At 46.5% G+C, this 24,207-nt stretch overlaps 1 protein-coding gene across 2 annotated transcripts in view; it reads right to left on the bottom strand.

Moving 5' to 3' along the window:
• foxp4 (forkhead box P4) overlaps positions 1-24,207 on the bottom strand; it is a 447,909-nt gene that overhangs the window by 130,459 nt on the left and 293,243 nt on the right. The window contains exons 6-8 of one of the 2 annotated variants that reach the window (XM_078241974.1): positions 15,342-15,489; positions 8,638-8,842; positions 6,587-6,691 (exon numbers count right to left, since the gene is read on the bottom strand). In XM_078241974.1, the coding sequence (XP_078098100.1) occupies positions 6,587-6,691; positions 8,638-8,842; positions 15,342-15,489 (458 nt within the window). Of the gene's footprint in view, positions 1-6,586; positions 6,692-8,637; positions 8,843-15,341; positions 15,493-24,207 lie in introns of both variants that reach the window. The other variant, XM_078241973.1, reaches the window with a different exon arrangement.

The raw sequence follows: 24,207 nt of genomic DNA, 5'->3' as shown, positions 1-24,207 counted from the left end.
AGTGAAAAGTACAGTTTCTTGCCCGCTATACAGAAAAAACATCCTGTTCATAGAGAAGGAAAGGAGAGAGTGCAGAATATAGTGTTACAGTCATAGCTAGGGTGTAGAGAAAGATCAACTTAATGCAAGGTAGGTTCATTCAAAAGTCTGACAGCAGCAGGGAAGAAGCTGTTCTTGAGTCTGTTGGTCCGTGACCTCAGGCTTTCTGGCGCTGGATGCAAAACCGTTTTTTTTTCACCCACATGCTACTTTCCCGGGTCACACCGATCCATGTCAGGTGCAACGAGGTAGGAAAACCGCCCCCCGGTGTGCAGTGAGTGTAACGTGCTCGGGGATCAGGTGACTTTGGGCCTTTGGTTCCCAAAGCTCTCACCCAATGGGAACTTTCCTCACCTCATGCCTGGGTCTGTTGGTGACTCATTGATAGAGATTGATCACTGTGATTGGTCAATAACTCCATTATTATAGTATCCGTGACAACCACGGTGTGTACCACACAGAGAGGCTGAGACAGACTCCAACATGTTGCTAAACAGTATCAGAACGTTCTTTTCGAATTGCTTGTTGCCCTGTGATTGTTGGACTCCTGGTATTAACTTATATGCAATCAAATAATTTTTAGAAAGTGAATTACAACGGCCCTGCTTTATCTTCATTCAATAATTCTTACATTCCAAACAGCAGTTTTCGAATACCTTATGATGAGCGGCAGTGGACAGAGAGCAGCAACTGAGCGTTTGGGTAGAACATGATTCAGCAATGTCACTCCAAACACAAACTGCAGAAACCAAACAGCCAATGACAATGGGTGAGATGTAATGTTGCTGGCGGAGGTTCTGCGCAGTCCCCGGGCAGGAACTCTGCCTCACGACCATTGAGGGAGGAGTAAGTTTCCTCAGGCATTAAACTGACCAGCACTGGGCCTTCCCTGGGATTTATCACCAAGTAAGAAGTCTCACAACACCAGGTTAAAGTCCAACAGGTTTATTTGGTAACAAAAGCCACTAGCTTTCGGAGCGCTGCTCCTTCGTCAGGTAAGTGGAAGTTCTATTCACAAACAGGGCATATAAAGACACAAACTCAATTTACAAAATAATGATTGGAATGCAAGTCAATACACATCTCTTTAACCTGTGCTTAACCCTCTCTCCACTCACATTGTCTGTACCTTTAAGACTTGATTACCTGTAAAGACTTGCATTCCAACCATTATTTTGTAAATTGAGTTTGTGTCTTTATATGCCCTGTTTGTGAATAGAACTTCCACTCACCTGACGAAGGAGCAGTGCTCCGAAAGCTAGTGGATTTTGCTACCACATAAACCTGTTGGACTTTAACCTGGTGTTGTGAGACTTCTTGCTGTGTTTACCCCAGTCCAACGCCGGCATTTCCACATCATTTATCACCAAGCCAATGAGATGGTGGGTCAGGGGTCATGGGGAGGGGAGACAGTGGCCAGTAGAGGGTTGGATTTAAAGGGTGCCCCTCAGTGTGAGGGGCAGTGTGAGGGTGTGTGTTTGGGGTAGTGAGAGGGTGTGTGTGTGGGACAGTGTGAGGGATTGTGCGTGGGTGTGGGTATGTGTGTTGGGCAGTGTGAGGGGTTGTGTCTGGGGCAGTGTGAGGGGATGTGTGGGGGGGGGCAGTGTGAGGGGGTGTGTGTGGGGGTGTGTGCGGTGAGTGTGTGTGGGGCAGTGTGAGGGGGTGTGTGAGAGGGTGTGTGTGGAGCAGTGTGAGGGGGTGTGTGAGGGTGTGTGTGTGTGTGTGTGAAGTGTAAGGGGGTGTGTGTGGGGCAATGTGAGGGTGTGTGTGTTGGGGTGTGTGAGGGGATGTGTGAGGGATTGTGTGAGGGGATGTGTGAGGGATTGTGTGAGGGGATGTGTGTGGGGCAGTACGGGGGGGTGCGTGGGGCAGTGTGAGGGGTGTGTGTGGGGCAGTGTGAGGGTGTGTGAGGGTGTGTGTGTGTGGGTGGGTGTATCAGTGTGGAGCAGTGTGAGGGTGTCTATGTGGGTGTGTGTGTGTGTGTGGGGGGGGGGTCAGTGTGAGGTGGTGTGTGTGGGGCAGTGAGAGGGTGTGTATGTGGGGATGTGTGTGGGGGTGTGTGAGGGGGTGTGTGTGGGGCAGTGAGAAGGTGTGTGTGTGGGGGTGTGTGTGTGGGGGTGTGTGAGGGCATGTGTGTGGGGCAGTGAGAGGGTGTGTGCGTGTGGGGGGTGTGTGGGGGTGTGTGCGCGGGTGTGTTGCCTTTTCCTCACTCCCTCTTGTTCTCATTCTGTTTGTAATGGTTTTTTTAAATATCTCCCTCTCTGACACAAGTTACATGTTTGTCACATTGAACTGTCTGCTCTCTCTCTCTCTCTCGCTCTGAGGGTTGCTGACATTTTACCGGTCTGGCTTACTTTATTTCTAAAAAACAACATTTATAAAATCCTTGGGAAATATTCCAGTGACTCATTTGAATCAACGATCTGTCTCACTGACGCTGTACTGGCTTCTGCAAAGTTGTGTCTTGGAAGATGAAGAGTTAAGGGAGGAAGCATCAAAATGGGAATTATTTCGAAATCCCATCCCTTTCCAGGATGGAGTGAGATCCCGTAAATCAGTTACTGTGGAGGCATCTGCAGGCAAAAGCCTGGTTTGCAGTTACGTGTTGTATCCAATTATTGTCTCCCCTGGTACCTGTGTCCCATTACCACTCCCCTGTGTCTATCTAAATCACTTCACTAATGAGGTCAGTACCTGAGAGCGTTTACTGGTACAGATACTGTTAACAGATTGACTGTTTGCACATCTCAGTTAATTGGCTAAATAAACTTCCCCAGTTATGCAGTCGGCTATAAAACATCGACTCAACAATGCTGCGAATGAAAGAGGCAGAATTGTCCTTCTGAGAATACCTCGACACTATCTGATTGTTGTCTCCTCCCCTATTTGTTTACGAGCTTAAAATAAAAATTAATGTGAAATCAGTAAAGCAAATGCTTCTGAAAGAAATAAAATTACATCAAACCACACAGTAAAGAAACAAGGCACCCAGGGCAGCTGATTCGTGCGAGAGTTTCTGCATTACATCAACCTCCTCCTGTCTCTGAACAAAAGCAAATTCCTGTGGATGCTGGAATCTGAAACCAAAAGAGAAAACGCTGGAAAATCTCAGCGGGTCTGGCAGCGTCTGTAAAGGAGAGAAAAGAGCTGACGTTTCCAGTCCAGACAACCCTTTGTCAAAGCTAAGTATGAATATGCAGTGTAAATATCTTAAAAGTTTATTTATTAGTGTCACAAGTAGGTTTACATTAACACTGCAATGTATTTACTGTGAAATTCCCCTAGTCGCCACACTCCGGCGCCTGTTCGGGTACACTGAGGAAGAACTTAGCAGGGCTGATCTACCCAACCTGCACATCTTTGGACTGTGAGAGAAAACCGGAGCATTTGGAGGAAACCCACGCAGACACGGTGAGAATGTGCAAACTCCAGACAGACAGTGACCCAAACCGGAATCAAACCCGGGTTCTCTGGCACTGTGAGGCAGCAGTGCTAACCACTGTGCCACCGTGCCGCCCACTTTCTATGCCTTTTAGCTTTGACAAAGGGTCATCTGGGCTCCTTACAGATGCTGCCAGACCTGCTGAGATTTTCCAGCGTTTTCTCTTTTGGCTTCTCCTATCTCTCTTCATCTCTTCCGAACAAAGTATTCCAGATATAACACACATTCTGATCAAGGCCATTGATCTGAAACCTTGGGTAAGATTCTCTGGCCTCCCAGCTGTGTGTTTCTCGCCAGTGGGAGGTGGCGTGGTGTTTGCGAGCGGCGGGATTCTCTGGTTCCGCCACTGTCAATGGGAATTCCCACCTGATGCCACCCCACGCTGACGGGAAACCCACAGGCAGGGGTGCGCTGTTAGCGGGACCGGAAAATCCGGTTCACTGATGTCCTTTAAGGAAGGAAATCTGCCGTCCTTACCCCGGTCTGGCCTACATGTGACTCCAGAGCCATAGCAATGTGGTTGACTCTCAACTGCCCTCCAAGGGCAACTTGGGATGGGCAATAAATGCTGGCCAGCCAGCGACGCCCATGTCCCACGAATGAATTCAAAAAAAAATCCTGGCCATTAACTCTGCTTCTCTCTCCACAGATGCTGCCAGACCTGCCGAGAGTTTCCAGCACTTTCAATGTTTATTTCAGATTTCCAGAATCTGCAGTATTATACATTCCCATCCCCTTCCCCCTCACACGTCAATCCCATCAATGTATCTACACTATTCTTCTCAGCTTGTGATAGTGAGTTCCAAACTCTCACCGCTCTCTGGGCAAAGACTTTCTGATCGGATTAATTAGTGACTGAATTATATTCACAGTATCACACTCCCCCACAACTAAAAATATTCCTCCCCATGTCTATCTTAATAATTTTAAAGATTTTGATAAAGTCACTTGAAATAATACATGGCCAGGATTGAGTCACTAACTTGTTATTCTGGTTTGGGGCCAGGAAAGGTCCCCATGGAATGTTTTCCAGCCCAAATTGCCCTTGAACTGAGTCAACCAGATTGTTGTGGATCTGGAGTCACATGTGGGCCAAACCAGGTAACATGGCAGATTTCCTTCCCTGAAGGACCAGGTAGGTTTTAACTGATGGCTGGCTTTACATTCCAGAGTTATTACTTAGATTTAAATTCCACCAGCTGCCGTGGCGGGATTTGAACCTGTGCCTCCAGACCATTAACTTGGGCATCTGGATTTCCAGTGCAGTGACATCATCACTGCACCACCATCTCCCAAACTGGATAGTGAAGCTAGTTTTGGAGTGGATGTGTCCCTTGATCCTCCCCACACACATTTATCCAAATCCTTTGACTTTCTGTCATATAAGCGATTTATCCTTTTCCTGTGAATTTTACTCTGGCTTGCACACTGCTTCAGTTTATTACAGGCCTCACACTGACAATGAGGCAATGCTGGTCCATCAGTGTAGCAGGTTGGTCCAATAGTGTTCCACACTTTAACCTCACACAATGCCTCTGGGTTACTCAGCTTCTTGAGTCCTGGAGTACAGCCTGATCACAGAACCTATTACTCTAAACAGGAGCGGTAAAATCTCTGCTTACCTATGTCCCAGAAGAGTAAAACAGTTAAACTTGGGAAATGACTGGTACGGATCTGAACTGGAATTCCAATTTAAGATTCACAGTTTGCCGCAGCCGTTTCCCAAATTTTATTGTTTTTTCCTTCAGGACTTCAAGGTCCAAAGAATATTAAACATCCTCTCCCCCCACCATTAATGAACAGTAGCAGCCGTGTGCACCATTTACACGATGGACTGCAGGAACTCACCAAGGTTCCTTAGACAGCACCTTCCAAACCTGCGACCGAGAAGGACAAGGGCAGCAGATACCTAGAAACACCACCATCTGGAGATTCCCCTCCAAGTCACTCACCATGCTGACTTGGAAATATATCGGCCATTCCTTCACTGTCACTGGGTCAAAATCCTGGAACTCCCTCCCTAACAGCACTGCGGGTGTACCTACACCGCATGGATTGCGGCGGCTCAAGAAGGCCGCTCATCATCACCTTCTCAAGGGTAACAAATGCTGGCCACTTGTTGTAAATGAATAAATAAAAATGATAAATAACAGAGATCCAGAGCTATTGTAAGCTCTCTCCCCAAAGTAATGCAATGACAGCTCACATCCTTCCAGTTTCTATTCCTGTTTAAAATTAAAATGTTTTCCTGAGTCTAAAAGGGTTAAAATACAAGGACAAGTTGTCCCAAGTAGGCCTGTATCTCTTGGAGGTTAGAAGCTCAATGGGTGACTTCATTGAGGTGTTAAGGGCATTTGAAGTATTTGATGATGGAGAGATGGAGAGAAATCATTACCTCTGGTTGTGTGGAATCCAGAAAAAAGGGGCACGACATTAGAATTCGAGTTCAGCTTTTCAGGGTGACGCTACAATTGGTGGGTGAAGGAACAAGGAGGGAGTGCAGAGAAAGTGAGTGCAAGGATGAACATGGAGCCCGGTGAGGCTGGGAGGGGCGGGAGATGGATTAAACAGGATTGAGGCCCGAGAAAATTCAAGAACTGACCCGGAAGTAGGATTTGAACTCTGATGCCCAGAGAGACAGAAGAGTGAAGGAAGTTTTTATTGTCTGGTTTGTATTTTGGACATTTTTGAAGTGTGTATGCCAAAACTGAGCAGCAGTTTGATATAGTTTATTCCATCATCCACTACCCCACATGGCACAGTGGCACAGTGGTTAGCATTGCTGCCTCACAGCGCCAGGGTCCCAGGTTCAATTCTGGCCTCAGCTCACTGTGTGTGTGGAGTTTGCACGTTCTCCCCATGACTGCATGGGTTTCCTCCGGGTGCTCCAGTTTCTTCCCACAGACCAAAGATGCGCAGGTTAGGTGGATTGGCCATGCTAAATTGCCCCTTAGTGTCAGCGTAAATGTGTGGGGTTACAGGAATAGGGTCTGGGTGGGATTGTGGTCGGTGCAGACTCGATGGGCCGAATGGCCTCCTTCTGCGCTGTAGGGAATCCATGATTCTATGAAAATGAATCTTCTCCACCCACCCCATCATACTTACTTTAGAAACTGTCCCACGTCATCACAGAGAGCTTCACAACCCGGCCACTTGCATTCCCCATGTCCAAACAAAGGGTGAATGCCCGTGGGTTCTTCATGTGACAAGCTAGGGAGGAAGAGAGCAGAGATCAGGTTCATCACAGTTACACAAACAAGGAAAACACAAGAACTAACCTTCACGTCACACTGTCACAAAAAGATTCAGAATGGACAAGTGGATTTGCTAAAAAAACTGTTGAATTTCATTGTCATTACAGGCTGAACCCTAGGGTTCAAAGAGTCACATAGGAAGTTTCAATTATTAGCTCAGTTGGTTGGACAGCTGGTTAGTGATGCAGAGTGATGCCAATGGCGTGGGGTCAATCCCCGTACCAGCTGAGGTTATCCATGAAGGCTGCGCCTTCTCAATCTTGCCCCTCGCCTGAGCTGTGGTGACCCTCAGGTGAAATCACCACCAGTCAGCGCCCCTTCGCCCTCAATGGGGAGAGCGATCAATGGTTATCTGGGACTATAGTGACTTTATCCTTTTATATTTGCCCTTGAGAAGGTGATTGTGAGCTGCCTTCTTATCCATCTGCTTCCATTGTCATTACCACTCGCCGAGTAAACACATTTCTTCCTCACATCCCCGTGTCTCTTGTCCAAAATTTAAATCTGTGTCCCCCAAGTCCTGGTTCCATCAACCAATGGGAAGAGGTTTTCTTTATCCACCTGTCTTTATTTCTTTATCTAAACCTGTCACCATCTTGTCCACCTCGATCAAATCTCCCCGTCATTCTGGTAAAATCTTCTCCGCACCCTCTCAAAGACCCTCACATCCTTCTGAAAGTGTGGTGGCCAGAACGGGACATGATCCTCCAGCTGGGATCTGACCAAAGCTTTCCAAAGGTTCGCTTTAACTTCCCCGCTTTTGTTCTCGATGCATCTATTTATGAGGCCAAAGATCTCATAGGCTTTGCTGAACATGCTCTCAATATGTCCTGCCATCTCCAAAGATCGATGCAGGTCCCTCAGATCAATGTTTCTATCAGATGCCAGTCTCACTGTACTCTCTCTCCGGCCTGCTCCCTTACCCTTGTCGTTCTGAGTCAGGGCTTGTACATGGCCACGGAAACAAGATGAACACCATCCCTTCGCAAAGCTCCAGGGTGAAGCATTTCAAACAGAGTAAACTAATGAATATCAAATCTCGGGTTGGAGTTCCAGGGATTCATCACCAGTTTCTAAAGTAAAAGGATTAATTCTTGCAGCAGATTTGCTTCATCATGAACATCTGCCCTTTCCCACCTGAAGCAGTAACCCGTCCTCCAATGTATTTCCAGAACATTCTGACTTCAATTCTAATTCCAAGGCTGGTGTGTCTAGGGGGAAAACTAGACAAGTATTTGAGGAGGAGGAGGATAGAGGGTTCGGATGGTAGATTTATATGAGGGGAAACAGGAGGAGGCTGGAGTGGAGCAAAAACACCAGCATGGGGTGGCTGGGCCGAATGGCCTGTTTCTGTGCCGTATACTCATTATAATCCTTTAGTGAGTTTTCTTTCCATCTGCCATCTGTGGCAGAAGAAGATCCACCCACGTGGTTACCCCCTCCCTCGTCCCTTACTCTTAGTTGTTGCTGGTGTGTGGTTGTTCCAGCTACACTGTCAGGTTGCAGGGATAGGGCCTGGGTGGGATTGTTGTCAGTGCAGATGTGATGGGCCGAATGGCCTCCTTCTGCACTGTAGGGATTCTATGATCACTGATTCTATGAATTATTCTGTCTGGGGCAGCAGCAGTGCCAATACCCTGTGACTGACGAAGGTTAGAAGTCGCTCAATGTCTCAAATTTTCAAGACTAAGATGGGGTGAGGGTGACAGGGAAATGGACCAATGGGAGGTAAATGGAGCACATACAGATCAGCCATAATCTCAGTGATTGGTGGATCAGGCTCAAGGGACTGAATGGCCTCCTCCTGATCCTGTGTTCTTCCTCAGTCATTGTTGCTGTGCAAGAATGATTGAAAAGTTGCAGGCTGATCTCAAGTCACCATCTCCTGTGATTGGTGCTTACCTTTCTCTCTTTGGAGTGTGAACGGAACTCTGCCCATTCAACAAAGGATGATGGGATATTGAAGGAGAACTCTTGGAGGATAGGAAGGAGGTAGAGGTGGAGCTGCTGGTAGAGAGGTCGAGACTTTCGCTCTTCTGAGGGTCCTCCATGCTTTGCACACTGGTCACTTCTTTCCACAGTTGCTGAAGATCTGCTGGACACATTGCTGTGAATGATAAGACAGTCAGAGTCAACTCAAAATCATTGACAACAACGACCCTTTCTATAGTGTCCTTAATGTAGCAAAATATTCAAATCTATCCAAATCTATCCAAAATATCCAGCAGTGTTAGTGAACAATATTTCACACTGAGCCACAGGTCTGGACACCAAAAGCTTGTTCAGGAAGGTTGGCTTTAAGGAGTGTCTCAAAGAAGGAGAATGAGGTGGAGGGGTTTGGGGAGGGAATTCCAGAAATTCGGGCCCAGGAAGCTGAAGGCATGACGGCCATTGGGGGAATGATGGGAAAGCAAGGATTTGCAAGAGGGTCGGAACTGGAAGAATGCAAAACACTCGGAGAGTTGTGGGGTTGGAGGAGTTTACAGAGGTAGGGAAGGATTTGACAACTAGTCCCATCAGAGAGGTCGGGCCATCTCCCCAGCAATCGTAATCCCCACTGTGCAGGTCAAATGTAAGACCTCATCTGTCTGAACCTGTCACATCAGTAAAAGAAATCACACTGCACAAAATAATCCGCTTTAGCAGAAATAGTTTCTGATGAATATAGTATCAGGATGAGCTTGTAAGTTTTTAGTAAACATAATTTGAGTAAATAACCTTGAAGCTGTTTATTAGGAGACTTCCCAGGACAAATAGGGTTAAAGTCGTCCAATTCTGTTTTCTCTTCTGAAATAATGATTCACCTCAGTTAATCGATCCTGTTTTTGTAATTGTCTCTTTGATGATGTCCACATTCACCAAATTCTTCTTCTTGCCAGCGAGATTTGAGACCTAACTTCACATCATTTCATATCTCTTTATTTGTCAGAAAAAAGAAAGTGTTTTCGCAAATATTGTCTGCCGCTCATTGCTGGGCTATGAAAAGTCACTAGGATGGCACAGTGGTTAGCGCTGCCTCACAGCGCCAGGGACCCGAATTCAATTCCGGCTTTGGGTCACTGCCTGTGTGGAGTCTGCACGTTCTCCCTGTGTCTACATGGGTTTCCTCCGGGTGCTCCGGTTTCCTCCCACACTCCAAAATGTGTAGGTTAGGTGGATTGGCCAGGGGAAATGTGTGGGGTTATGGGGATTGTAAAGACTTGAATCAGGCCATTGAGGTTGACCTATTGGAATATGAACTCCCTGATTAAGGAGTCAATTGATGGGACAATCAGTGAGTCTTTTCCTTGTATTTAACTGGGAGTGTCAGTTCCTCTGGCACTCCCGAAGGTAGACTGCTGACTGACAGCACTCTGTGCACTGCTGCTGGAATTGTAAATAAAGGGATTTTGGTGAAGGGATTTCGGCCTCCGAAGACAGGATTAGGGTGAGGCACTGGGCTTGAGTAAGATACTCTGCCAGAGAGCTAGTGCAGACTCAATGGGCTGAATGACCTCCTTCTGCACTGTAGGGTCTCTATTCTATTTGGCCAGTTCTAATGAAAGATCATTGATCTAAAATTGTGTCTCTCCCTCCACAGATGCTAAAGTAAAGTTAAAAGTTTATTTATTAGTCACAAGTAAAGCTTAAATTAACACTGCAATGAAGTTACTGTGAAAATCCCCTAGTTGCCACACTCCAGCGCTTGCTCGGGTACACTGAGGGAGAATTTAGCACGGCCAATGTACCTAACCAGCACGTCTTTGGGACTGTGGGAGGAAACCGGAGCACCCGGAGGAAACCCACGCAGACATGGGGAGCACGTGCAAACTCCACACAGACAATGACCCAAGTCGGGAATTGAACCGGGTCCCTGGCGCTGACAGGCAGCAGTGCTGAACACTGTGCTAGGTTGGCTGAGTATTTTGATACTATTTTAGCCAGGATTAGCTAATCCACAGCACACTGTTGATCAGGGTCACACACTCTGGTTGGCTGTGCTTATGGCGATTTCATCACATGATATCCCACCTGCAGCCACCTTGGCTGGTCAAATTTCCATTTCTCCACCTCTCAGAATTTTATACTTCATCAACAGAAGAAATGAAAAGGAAACAGATTTTTCCACCTCCGTGTCCGGGAGAACCTTTCCTTTCTGGACACTCTGAGATAATCCCAGAAGGATGGCAACTCCCATTGGGAATTGAACCTGGAACTGCAAGGCCCAACAACACACTCTGCCTTCATTCACTGAGCAACTGGGAATCCAAGTGCAGCGAAGCTTTTAAACGATTGTTGAGAGGGAACGAGTTGAAGTGTTCTTTCAGAGAATTAGTATTAAGTAATTACTGGCGAGTTATGAGAGATCTGGCCATTACTTGAGTTGTGACAGTGGCTGGAACAGGTTCAGTGTCTGTATGTGACACTAATTACAGACACAGCACTTCCTGAGAGTTACCAACGCCAGATCGGTCCGACTTATTAAATTTAAAGGTTGAGTCTCCTATTAGCAGTTAGTTTGCAGTTGTATCAAAATCATTAATTGTGACTTTTCTGGTGCAGATATAAATAAACAGTAATTGTTTTCAAAATATTGAGATGGGACAGATTTTAATTAGATCACAACAGTAGAAAAAACCCCAATCTGACGTGTTTTTTGTGTTGTTAAGACTTTAGCCTCAGGCTCCCTCCTAACCCATCACTGCAGCCTTTGATTGAATGAGAAGTAGTGGCAGCAAGATGCATTTGGGGATACAAGCACTGTCTAACTTAACATATAAAGAGGCATCATTAAAGAAATAGAGCTTAAAGTGGAAATTAGAAGCATGGGAATGTGGGTTAATTGCTGTCATTCCCAAATCCTGATGAACTGTGCTTCCCTCTTTAACAAACAGCACCTTCAGAGCCAGGTTGAGATGGAATGGGTTATTTTAACATTTGAGAAACCATGGGGTGGAATTTTCCCACCGGTGGGATTTTCCTGTCTCCCTCCCCCCCCCCCCTAAAGTCAACGGATTTTGAACGACTCGCTGCATTTTCTGGCCCTGCTCCCTCCTTGGGAAAGGTGATGGAAACAACAGTTTTTCTTCTGGGTGAATGGCTGTCCCCCACCATTCTCCCAATCCGGCCCTCACTGACGAGGCTGACACTTATCGATTTGCCCAATGGTTTGTAAGGTCACCTTTGATAGGATGGTTAACACCGTGCTGGATTGGGATGGGAGTCACATACAGGCCCAGACCAGGGAGCGATATCAGTAAAGCAATTCACTTTTGGTGACAATCTGACAGTTTCATAGAACAGATTTTAATTTAATTTTTTTTTAAAAGGAAGATTTGCATTTTATAGTTCAGCTTCTTTTAAACTGAGTTCAAATTCTCAAACTACCACAATGGGATTTGTACTCAAATTCTCTGGATTATTAGTCCAGGCCCTCGATTACTAATTACTGGGAAACTAGTCAACACTATCTCAGCTTGTTAGAGCTGGAGTATTGTGTGTGCGTCAGAACCATAGAGTGGGCAGATTCTGATATCAATTAGCTTCTTCAGCTGATTTGATCCACATTCAGCCAGTTTGGATTGTGGAAGTTAATGTCCCGTCCGATTGGTGACATAGTGGACAGTGAAGAAGGTCATCTCGGATTGCAACAGGATCTTGATCGATTGGGCCATGGGCTGATGAATGGCAGATGGAGTTTAATTGAGATAAATGCGAGGTGATGCATTTTGGTAGATTGAACCAGGGCAGGACTTGCTCAGTTAATGGTAGGGCGTTGGGGAGAGTTACAGAACAAAGAGATCTAGGGGTACATGTTCATAGCTCCTTGAAAGTGGAGTCACAGGTGGACAGAGTGGTGAAGAAGGCATTCGGCATGCTTGGTTTCATTGGTCAGAACATTGAATACAGGAGTTGGGATGACTTGTTGAAGTTGTACAAGACATTGGTAAGGCCACAGTTGGAATACTGTGTGCAATTCTGTTCACTCTATTAATCTAATCTAGGTGAGGCTGATGTGCTGCATTATAGAAATAGCTGTTTATTCAGACAATCTTGCTTCATCTTTGTTCTGAAGGTTCATGATTTTATTTATTTTTATGGGATGTGGGTGTCACTGGCTGGGCCAGCATTTATTCTCTGCCCCAACTACTCTCCATTTCAGAGGGAATTTGAGAGTCAACCACATTGCTGTGGCTCTGGAGTCACATGTAGGCCAGACCGGGTAAGGACGGCAGATTTCAAACCAGATGGGGTTTTACAACAATCGACAATGGTTTCATGGTCATCATTAGATTTTTAATTCTAGATTTTTATTAAATTCAAATTTCACCACCTGCCAATGAAGGATTCGAACTCGGCTCCCCAAAATGTTGCCTGGGACTCCAGATTATTAGTCCAGTGACAATATCACAATGCCACTGCCCCCCTCTAATGTGGATGTTAAAGATCCCACAGCGCTACTTGAAGTTGCACAGGAGAGTGCCCTTGGTATCCTGGTCAATATTTATCCCACAATCAGAGTGACTGTTTGATAACTGCTGAGTAACCTTCAACTGGAGACCTCCCTCTCCCTGTGTGAGTGTGAAACAGTAAGAAGTTTAACAACACCAGGTTAAAGTCCAACTTGCTACCAAATAAACCTGTTGGACTTTAACCTGGTGTTGTTAAACTTCTTACTGTGTTTACCCCAGTCCAATGCCGGCATCTCCACATCATGAGTGTGAAACTGCAGGAACAGGAAAAACAAACATCCTGGGAATAGACAATGAACAGCCATGAAACATGGGATTGGTGGTGTGGGGACTCTGGAGGAATATTTGAGGACGCTTTTCCTGTCTATATCATCAGCAGGTAACCCAGAGCTGAACGTGCTACTGACTGGCAGCACACCTAGCCGGGAACCCAGCAACATGTGGGGATAAAAATGTTTCTGCTAATCCGCAGTTCCCAAAGGCAATCTGTCCATCTTAAAGGGGAGTCCTGCTGATTATCTCTGGAGGTTGTGTCCACAAAGAATAGCAAACTAAAGGGAGCAGCAGGCAAGAGAAGAGGCCACAGACCTGAAATAATCCCACAGACACTCCCTCACTTACTGAGTGCCTCCAGCATTTTGCTTTTGTATTTTGATAACAATGCCTCCAAAATCCAAAAAGTAATCAAAACCCACACAAGCTCATGTCACAGCACGTACAGGAACTTTGCATGACCTCACATGCAGGGTGATGGCTGCTTCTGTTAATGCCACGAATGGGAGTCACTGAGAGAGTTGAAGGTCGTCGAGTCATGGAATCATAGAGCTTTACAGCAATGGAAACAGGCCCTTCGGCCCAACTTGTCCATGCCACCCTTTTTTTTAAACCCCTAAGCTAATCCCAATTGCTCACATTTGGCCCATATCCCTCTATACCCATCGTACCCATGTAACTGTCAAAATGCTTTTTAAAAGACAAAATTGTACCCGCCTCTACTACTACCTCTGGCAGCTTGTTCCAGACACTCACCACCCTCTGTGTGAAAAAATTGCCCCTCTGGACCGTTTTGTATCTCTCCCCTCTCCCCTTAAACTTATGCCCTCTAGTTTTAGACTCCCCTACCTTCAGGAAAAGATATTGACTATCTAGCTGATCAGTGCCCCTCATTATTTTATAGACCTCTATAAGATCACCCCTCAGCCTCCTACGCTCCAGAGAAAAAAGTCCCAGTCTATCCAGCCTCCCCTTATAACTCAATCAATCAAGTCCCGGTAGCATCCTAGTAAATCTTTTCTGCACTCTTTCTAGTTTAATAATATCCTTTCTATAATAGGGTGACCAGAACTGTACACAGTATTCCAAGTGTGGCCTTACCAATGTCTTGTACAACTTCAACAAGACGTCCCAACTCTTGTATTCAATGTTCTGACCAATGAAACCAAGCATGCCGAATGCCTTCTTCACCACTCTGTCCAAATGTGACTCCACTTTCAAGGAGCTATGAACATGTACCCCTAGATCTCTTTGTTCTGTAACTCTCCCCAACGCCCGACCATTAACTGAGTAAGTCCTGCCCTGGTTCAATCTACCAAAATGCATCACCTCGCATTTATCTAAATTAATCTCCATCTGCCATTCATCAGCCATTAGCCCAATCGATCAAGATCCTGTTGCAATCCGAGATAACCTTCTTCACAGTCCACTATGCCACCAATCTTGGTGTGAGTGAATCGGGTGGGACATTAACTTCCACTATCCAAACTGGCTGAATGTGGATCAAATCAGCTGAAGAAGCTAATTGATATCAGAATCTGTCCACTCTGTATGGTTCTGACGCACACACAATACTCCAGCTCTAACAAGCCCACTGTCGACCTCAGCTCACTGTGGGAATGCAGCAGAGGGTAGCAGGAACCACTCTGGCTGGCATGATTCCTCTTCAAGGCTCCCACAGCATCAGCACCAGAGGAACAATGGAGTCCACTTTCACAGCCTCCATGTGTCAATATTTAACAGGAAACATCCTGAAAAATGCACTCAGCCAAAACAAATGACAATTCAATCTGTTTGAAGGAGTTGCTGATGAGCTAGGGCTCTGGATCTCCTGTGAACGCGTCACGTTACGCTGAGGTCTGATGTCTGACTGGTGCTTACCTTGTGCCAGTGTTTGTAGTGGTACTGTGGGCTGGCCAGGCTGCAGTGTCACAAGTCCCTGTCGCTGGAGGTTTAGAAGATGTTGTTGTTGGAGTTGCTGCATTTGAAGAAACTGCTGCTGGAAGGCCAGCTGTTTATTCCCCAACTGCTGCTGCGTGAAGACAGAAAACTCCATCAGACACACGTCACCATCACAGTCAACATTCCAGACACACAGGCACCAACAACGAGACCTCCTCCGCCCCAGGGTGCTAACACTGGCTGGACCCACCCACCCCTGCACGATGACACAACGGTTAGCACGGGTGCTCCAGTTTCCGCTGACACTCGAAAGATGTGTGGGTTAAACGGATTGGCCATGCTAATTGCCCCTTCATATCTCAAAATGTATGGGTTAGGGGATTTGCAGGGTAAACGCATAGGGTCATGGGGATAGGGCGGGGGGAGAGGCAGGGTGGGCTCGGTAAGATGCTGTGTTGGAGAGTCAGAGCAGACTCGATGGGCTGAAAGGCCTCCTTCTGCACTGCAGGGATTCTATGATTTGACGCAGAGGCATCACAGCTGAAGCCGGATTGAAGTACGTTCTTCGTTATCCCTGATAGCGATCAGGGACCTCAATGACTCCTTCCCCATGGATTCCGGGAGTCCGTGCTCAGCATCAGTTACCAAAGCACAGAATGATGGCTGAACACAGGGCTGTCTATCCTGTATGGTTCACTATCAAAGCGAATGGTGAAAATGTTAATTAAACCACCAGGGAGTGGCCTCAGCACTCTGACACATTCACAAAACAGTATTAATGTTACCATAGAATACACAGAACGCAGCTCAGAATTCACCTGAAGGACCAAAGATTAAACTTCAGTCTTGACTCTCCCTTGGGAAAGGAGTTTGGTTAGTTATAGAGAGACCACAGGCCTGAATATCAGGTCAATGGAGCCGGGAATGAGAGCAAAAGGAGCAAATATCTCCCAAGGGGCCTGACACCAGTTTACTTCCTGTCAACAATCTCAACATCCAAAGGAAATCCAGAGAGCCAACAAACCCACTGACCAATCACTGGGCCAGGCTTCACACAGGAGGGTCTCCGGGCTTTGTGCCTCCCAACTGGTGACCGAAAATCCCAGGGATAATGCAAGCAGGAGTGTCCCCGTGTGAAGAGGGACCCCAGCAGGGTAAGATACGAATCAGTCTGACCAGACAGTGAGCCACAAGGCAGGCCTCCTCCTGCATCACCCCCCACTAACCCTGCTCCCCAACATTCTCGTACTCCCCATCCCTCTACACCCGACATCTGACGCACCTCTCACCTGCACTTGTCAAAGATTTCCCACTCAACAACTCATCACCAAACTCCCCTCACACTACACAACTCACACAAACCTCCCCCCGCCGCCCCCCCCCCCCCCCCCCCCCCCCAGCCGCACTGTCAGACGGTCAGTGCTGAGGGAGTGCCGCACTGTCAGAGGGTCAGTACTGAGGGAGTGCCACACTGTCAGAGAGTCAGTGCTGAGGGAGTGCTGCACTGTCAGAGGGTCAGTACTGAGGGAATGCCGCACTGTCAAAGGGTCAGTACTGAGGGAGTGCCGCTCTGTCAGAGGGTCAGTACTGAGGGAGTGCCGCACTGTCAGAGGGTCAGTACTGAGGGAGTGCCGCACTGTCAGAGGGTCAGTACTGAGGGAGTGCTGCACAGTCAGAGGGTCAGTACTGAGGGAGTGCTGCACAGTCAGAGGGTCAGTACTGAGGGAATGCCGCACTGTCAGAGGGTCAGTACTGAGGGAGTGCCGCACAGTCAGAGGGTCAGTACTGAGGGAATGCCGCACTGTCAGAGGGTCAGTACTGAGGGAGTGCCGCACTGTCAGAGGGTCAGTACTGAGGGAGTGCCGCTCTGTCAGAGGGTCAGTACTGAGGGAGTGCCACACTGTCAGAGGGTCAGTACTGAGGGAGTGCCGCACTGTCAGAGGGTCAGTACTGAGGGAGTGCCGCACAGTCAGAGGGTCAGTGCTGAGGGAATGCCGCACTGTCAGAGGGTCAGTACTGAGGGAGTGCCGCACTGTCAGAGGGTCAGTACTGAGGGAGTGCCGCTCTGTCAGAGGGTCAGTACTGAGGGAGTGCCGCACTGTCAGAGGGTCAGTACTGAGGGAGTGCCGCACTGTCAGAGGGTCAGTACTGAGGGAGTGCTGCACAGTCAGAGGGTCAGTGCTGAGGGAATGCCGCACTGTCAGAGGGTCAGTACTGAGGGAGTGCCGCACTGTCAGAGGGTCAGTACTGAGGGAGTGCTGCACTCCACTTTCTCATCCCCTCCCCAATCCCATGGTTCTCTGAGAGGTTAAATTCCTCTGTCCCAGCCTTAAACATGTTCAATGATGGAACATCCATAATCCCTTGGAGTAGAGAATTCCAAAAATTCACCACGCTGATATAATTTCTCCTCATCTCAGCCCTAAATGATCACCCCCTACCCCGCCACCCCCCCCACTCCACTTATCCTGAGACTGTGCCCCCGTGTTTTAGATTCCCCGACCAGCAGAAACAATCTCTCAGCATCCACCCTATCAAACCCCTTCAGAAAATTGTACGTATCAATGAGATTGCCTCTCATTCTTCTCAACTCCAGAGAATATAAACCCAATTTACACAGCCTCATCATTGGACATCCCCCTCATCCCAGGGAACAATCTTCGCTGTACCACCTTCAACAAGAGTATATCCTTCCTTCAATGTGGAGAGGAAATCTGCACACTGTGTTCCAGATGGGGTCTGACCCTGTACACATGTAGCAGGATATATTTATCCTTGTACTTCAATCCCCTTGCAATAAAGAACATGCCATTTGCCTTTCTAATTGCTTGCTGCACCTTCATGCTAACTTTCTGCTTTCCTTGTGTAAGCATTTTACTCTCCTTGAACATTAATACTTACAAGTTTCACACCTTTTAAAAATTATTTTGCTTTTCCCATTTTTACGACCTTGTGTTAAACCATTGTTGTCTGTTATCTGTGGTGGTTAACCACTGTTAGTTAGTATTTATTATTACCTGTACTACCTGTATATGTGGCACATCCCTGTCGGTTCCGCCCAAGACTCCTCCCCCTGGTCCGGGTATAAAAGCGGTGGCTCCTCCCCCTAGCCTTCAGTACAGACCAGATCACCAACAGGGATGGCTCCAAGTTCTTGCTAATAAAAGCCTATTTGTCTTGCTCACAACTCGTCTTGACTCGATTGATAGTGCATCAGACCTAAGTGAATAACTTCATACACCATCCGCCAACTTACTGCCCCCCCACCCCCCCCCCCCCCACACACACATAACCTGTCTCTATCTCCTTGCAGACTCTCTCTGTGTCCTCCACACAGTTCACCTTCCCAACCAGCTTGGTATCATCAGCAAACTTGGATTCAATACTCTCTGTCTCTTCATCTAAGTTATTAATATGGGTTGTAAATAGCTGAGGCCCCAGCACTGATCCTTGTGCCACTCAACTATTCACTGCCTGCTAACTTTAAAAACATGTGCTTACACCCACTCTCTGCTTCCTATCGGTTAACAAATACTCTGTTCGTGCTAATAAATTATCCACAACTCCAGCAGCTTATCTTGCCTATTAGCCTTTTGCGTAGCACCTTATTTAATGTCATTGGGTGTCACATTTCCTACATTACAACAGTGACTGTACTTAAAAAGCACATCGCCCTCCGCCTCTCCATCGGCACCCTCATTGTTGCAGAGTTGGTAATCACGGCTGCACACTGTGATCTCACTGCAGAGCGAGGCAAAGAGGCAGATCCCGAGAATGTGCCCAGCTGCGACAAGGATTAAACGTGTCTTGTTGGTTATTTATTTGGCTTTGGTTATGAGTCCTGGATTGGTTTCTTTAGGATTTGTCTGTTACCCTCGGAGTATGAGCGTAGACTGTTATTTATTGACAGGTATGTACGCCTCAGTGCGTTATACACCAGCTTTCCCACCCTGCTCCCCACCCATTCTCCACTCCTTAACCATGTGACATTGCATCACAGTGACATCACAGTGACATCTGCATCAGCTGCTCCTGATGTTAACCCTTTATCTACATCTTCCCCCCCCCCCGGGTCTCAGACTTCACAGGGGTTCTGTGTATTGACCAATCTCCCTGATATGGTCCTGATTTCTGTAGGAGATTGAGGACGAACTGCTGTCTCTCACCACTCAATAGGTGTGTCTTCCACCCTGGGTGGCTGAAGAATTTCTCCTTCTTTCTGATTTCTTGTCTCCATCTGAATCTAAACAGTATGTCCAAGATTCCAGTGATTTCCTTCCGAATAATATCAGGAATCTTCAGTTCCTTCTGGTCTGTCTCAGTTCTGTAAGATCTCAGCTGTGGAGTTCTTTCTATTACAATGCTGTCTTATTCAAACTCTCTCCCCGGACTGTAGTATTTTTCAGTCTCGTGCTCTGTGCCTGAATCTGAAATGATGAGTTTGACTTCTCTTTGTTGCTCTTCATGTTTCTGAACTTTCTCATCGTCACCTGAGGGAACGTTAGGTTGTAGTGTTTGTTGTTGAGCTGGAAGTTGTATTCACGACCAACATCTCATCAATAGTCCTGATGGCAACAATCCCTTTTATAACTGTGAGGTTCTGTAGTTAAGAAGGGCTAAGTTAATGGGTCGGATTCTCCGACCTCGTCCATGGCTGAGATTTTCCAGTCCCGCTGCAGGTAATGGAGTTTTGGCTGAGCACCAAATTCTCCATTCTTGCTGTCAGCGGTAGCGGGATGGACGAGACCGGAAAATTCCAGCCAATGTCTTTGTTCTTTTTCATCTATTCCTCGTTTGTTCAAACTCCTCTTTCCGCTTTTCCATTCGACTGAGGATATTGAGGTGAACTAGTCACACGCATGGAACCATATTCCTGCTCAAAGCTCCAGAACAACTTGTTAACAAGCTGAGGATTGATGTCCGACTCCATAACATCCGGAATGCCGTGTTTCACTCAGATTCTTCGTGATGTAATGACTGTCTCCGCCGTGATGCTGTGCAGTCAGATCATTCCAAACTACCTGGAGCAGTAATCAATGATGATGATGAAATTTAAGCTTTCAACTCAAATAAATCCATTCCCCGGTGCTCCCATGGCCTTGCCGGAAAGGTAGATGGTGCAAATGGTTTGTTCTGTTGCTGTTTGCTCACTCACTGTACACCTAAGGCAATTTGTGATTCACTCTTCAACAGAGTGACTGATCTGGGCCACCAGGCTGACTCTGGGCTCTTACTCTGCATTTTGCTATTCTCGAGTGACCTTTATGGGTTTTCTGGAGAATGTCAGGGTGAAGTGATTTTGGGGTAACTAACCTGTCGTTAAAAATTAAGAAATCGTTGATGATGTTTCCTTTACTCTAAATATTGGTGAAGGACGGGATTATTGGGGTGGCACAGTGGTTAGCACTGCTGCCTAACAGCGTCAGGGACCCACGTTCGATTCCCAGCTCGGGTCAGTGTCTGTGTGAGTTTGCACGTTCTCCCCGTATCTGCGTGGGCTTCCTCCAGGTGCTCCGATTTCCTCCCACATTCTGAAAGACTGCTGGTTAGTTTCATTGACCCGAACAGGTGCTGGAGTGTGGCGACGAGGGGAATTTCACAGTGACTTCATTGCACTGTTAATGGAAGCCTTACTTGTGACTAATAAATAAACTTTACTTTATTTTTTATTGGGAGTTTACTCTTGCCGTCCATTCTGGCAATACTCCTTTATTTCCATGCACTCATTAACCTGCTGTGGAGCTAGCTGCGTCTTTTCTTACTGGCTGGTCAGTGTATTGTAATGAACAGAATCTATGCTTCATTTTGTCAATAAAATTTAAACCCACCAATTGCGCTTCTTCCATAGGAATTCTTGACAATGTGTCTGTAGTCACCTGGTATTTTCCCTGGATGTACTCAGAAACTGAATCGTATCTCACGAGTCTCAGTTAAAACATTGAATTCTGATTGGCATTTTTGCAATTTTCTTCTGGTTAAGGAGGGTAACCAAAGGCTTGTGGATGATTTCTTTGAAGCCTGTTCTCACTCGGCAATCATGTTCTTATGATGAGCAGTGTACAAGGATGTTGTCCATATGGTACATTAGACAGTCCATGCCTTCCAAGGTAAGATACATTGTTCTTTGGAATACGTCAGGTGCAGAAGCAAATCTGAATGGTAACCCGTTAAAACAATAATGACCAAATGGAATGATAAACTAGTTAACAATCTTGATTCATTGGCTAAGCCAACTGCCAAACGCCACTATTAGCATCCAATTAGCAAAGAGGATGATTTTTGCCAATTTGGCAAGACTTTCATGCACTGATGCCATTGGGTGGATCTTGTGTTCTACTGATTTGTGTAATTGAGTCAAATATATGCAGATTCTGAGTGAATACTTTGATGTTGTGATCATTCCAGACCCCACTCTGTCAACAAAGAACAAAGAACAATACAGCACAGGAACAGGCCCTTCGGCCCTCCAAGCCCATGCCGCTCCCTGGTCCAAACTAGACCATTCTTTTGTCTCCATTCCCACTCCGTTCATGTGGCTATCTAGATAAGTCACTAAGGTTGCAAGAGACATGTCCCCTTGTTGTACCACATGTTCAATCTCTCTCTTGACTTTGTCTCAGAATGGGTGAGAGGCCTTCCTCACCATGAAGAGAAATATAGGGTTCGATTTTACCATCAAATTGCGCCCGTTTTCGGGTGTGTAAACTTGGTGAAGTCGGGCGTGAAGCGAGGAGCGCGATCCACACCTGCCTCTGCACCGGTTCCCCCTTCACCAAGGTCCAAAAATGGCCACGATCAGGACGGCGCCCGAAACAAGCGTGACAGCCATTTAAATGCATTTGCATGCATTTCTGAAAATTCCTGAAAACATTACGAGCCTGCGCGTCAGCAACTCCCTCAACTTGTCAATGAGTCTCCGCTGCCAACATGCTTTTTTGCTCAGTAATGATAGCTCCTGGTTTTTTATTACATGCAGGGGTTCCACATTTTCTTTATTTTTGTATCATAATCTTTCCAAGTGTTGTACTATTAAATAATGCTATCCCTCCTGTACCTTACAACTGGATGGAGGATCGCTGTAATTTGATTATTTTAAGCTACTTAGCTTCATCAGATAATAATGAAACACCTGAGCCGGTATCTAGCTTGAATTCCATAGGGTGACCAAGAACGTATTATTCAATACTCTGATAATTATTTTGTACTTTGTTAGCTTCTCCTAAGGAGGTTCTTTGTTGTTCCTGTGGCTCTCCCATAGCTTGGGTTTGAGTTGGTTTTGTTATTCTTCCTGTGAGCTATTGGTACTTTAGATTGGCGCCCTTTTAAAATGTCCTAACTTCCCGTAGATGTGGCACTCTGCTCCCTCTGCTCAGCATCCTCCCACACCAAGAACATTTCAAGATGGCAGTCGGTGTGCCTTATCCTGATTTCATGGGTTTTTGCTTCATTGCGATTTCTGATTCTTGTCCAATGTTTACACTGGTTTCACTGCTTCTTTTCCAAGGGACATTATTTTCGCACAAACAACCGCTTTGTTTAGCTTCCAGACTCAGTCTGTCTGTGATTCACACTGCTTGTGTGAGAGTTAAGTCTTCCCTTATTTGTAAAGCATCTGAAAGTGTTTCATCCAAGACACTACTGTGTATCAGTCCATCTCTGAGGATCCCATATCACAAATTTCCATGAGTCTATACAGGTCACTTATGAATTAATCCACCGATTTTCCCCAGTTTCTATTTCCTCTTATTAAATTTTGCTCACTCAATTCTCAAATTTGAACACTGAAGTACAAAAAGAATGCCTTGTGGACTTCATCATAAGAGCTCAAAGCCTCATCGATGCTTGATCTTGCAATATCATCTGCCAAGGCCCCTACAACATAGATCAAAGTATTGACCTGTTCCTTCTATTCCTTCTTATGCATACCTGAAGCTGTTTCTGTATCTGGAGAATCTCCTCTTCCAACTGTCCCAGTGTTGAGCCTGCTGCCAGTCTTCCACGGTTTGGAATGGTTCTGGGATTGGCAATGTAGGCTCCGTGCTGACCCGAAATCCTGGATCTGTTGTTGCTTCAGCAGTTCGGTTTCCTGACTGTGATCAGGAACCTGCTGTCTGAACCTTTCTGCTGCCGTACATGTGATGCTATGTTTCCAAGAGAGTTTTCAGCCTCTTTCCTTCTTGTTCTTTTTCCAGGGATTTGTAAATATTTCAGGGCTGTTCTCTTCTCATCGAGGTTTTCTTGGGTCATTTACACACTGCCCACTGCTACCATGGCTTCATCTGTTCTCCTTGTTGTTTATTCACAGAAAAATCTGTACAACTCAGTGCTACACACCGGCATTTACATCTTGCTTCCCACCAGATCTCAGTTACTTAACCGTGTGAGAGTGCATCATAGTTACATCAGTGTTAGGTGCTCCTGATGTTAAGCCTTTACATTCTTCAGCATCATACCCCAGCCACCTGAGCTAACCGACCCTCCAGAGGACTTCACCAGGAGTGAGATGTTTCAAGAGAGTCTCCTGGGAGGGGCGGGGAAGTGGGGGTGGGGGGGGGGGGTGGGGAGTGGGGAGTGGGGGGGGGGGGAGGTGAAGCTTGGGGCTTTTTCCTCATGGAATTCCGGGAAGCACTCAAACCCACCTTCCTCCAGGCACAACAATAAAAAAAATTTTTTAAATTTGCATTAAATAACCTCAGCTGGTCCTAACTCCTCTTTCAGCTGTTTTGACCTGGGCAGCGATGCCACAACAATGTCCTGATTGTCACTTAACTGTGCTCAGTTCTGGTCGCCTCATTACAGGAAGGATGTGGAAAAGATTGAAAGGCTGCAGAGGAGATTTACAAGG

The sequence above is a fragment of the Mustelus asterias genome, chromosome 25, assembly GCF_964213995.1.
Source record: "Mustelus asterias chromosome 25, sMusAst1.hap1.1, whole genome shotgun sequence".
NCBI lineage: Eukaryota > Metazoa > Chordata > Chondrichthyes > Carcharhiniformes > Triakidae > Mustelus > Mustelus asterias.
Note: the sequence above shows the minus strand (reverse complement) of the source record. Positions and strands in the feature narration are given on the sequence as shown.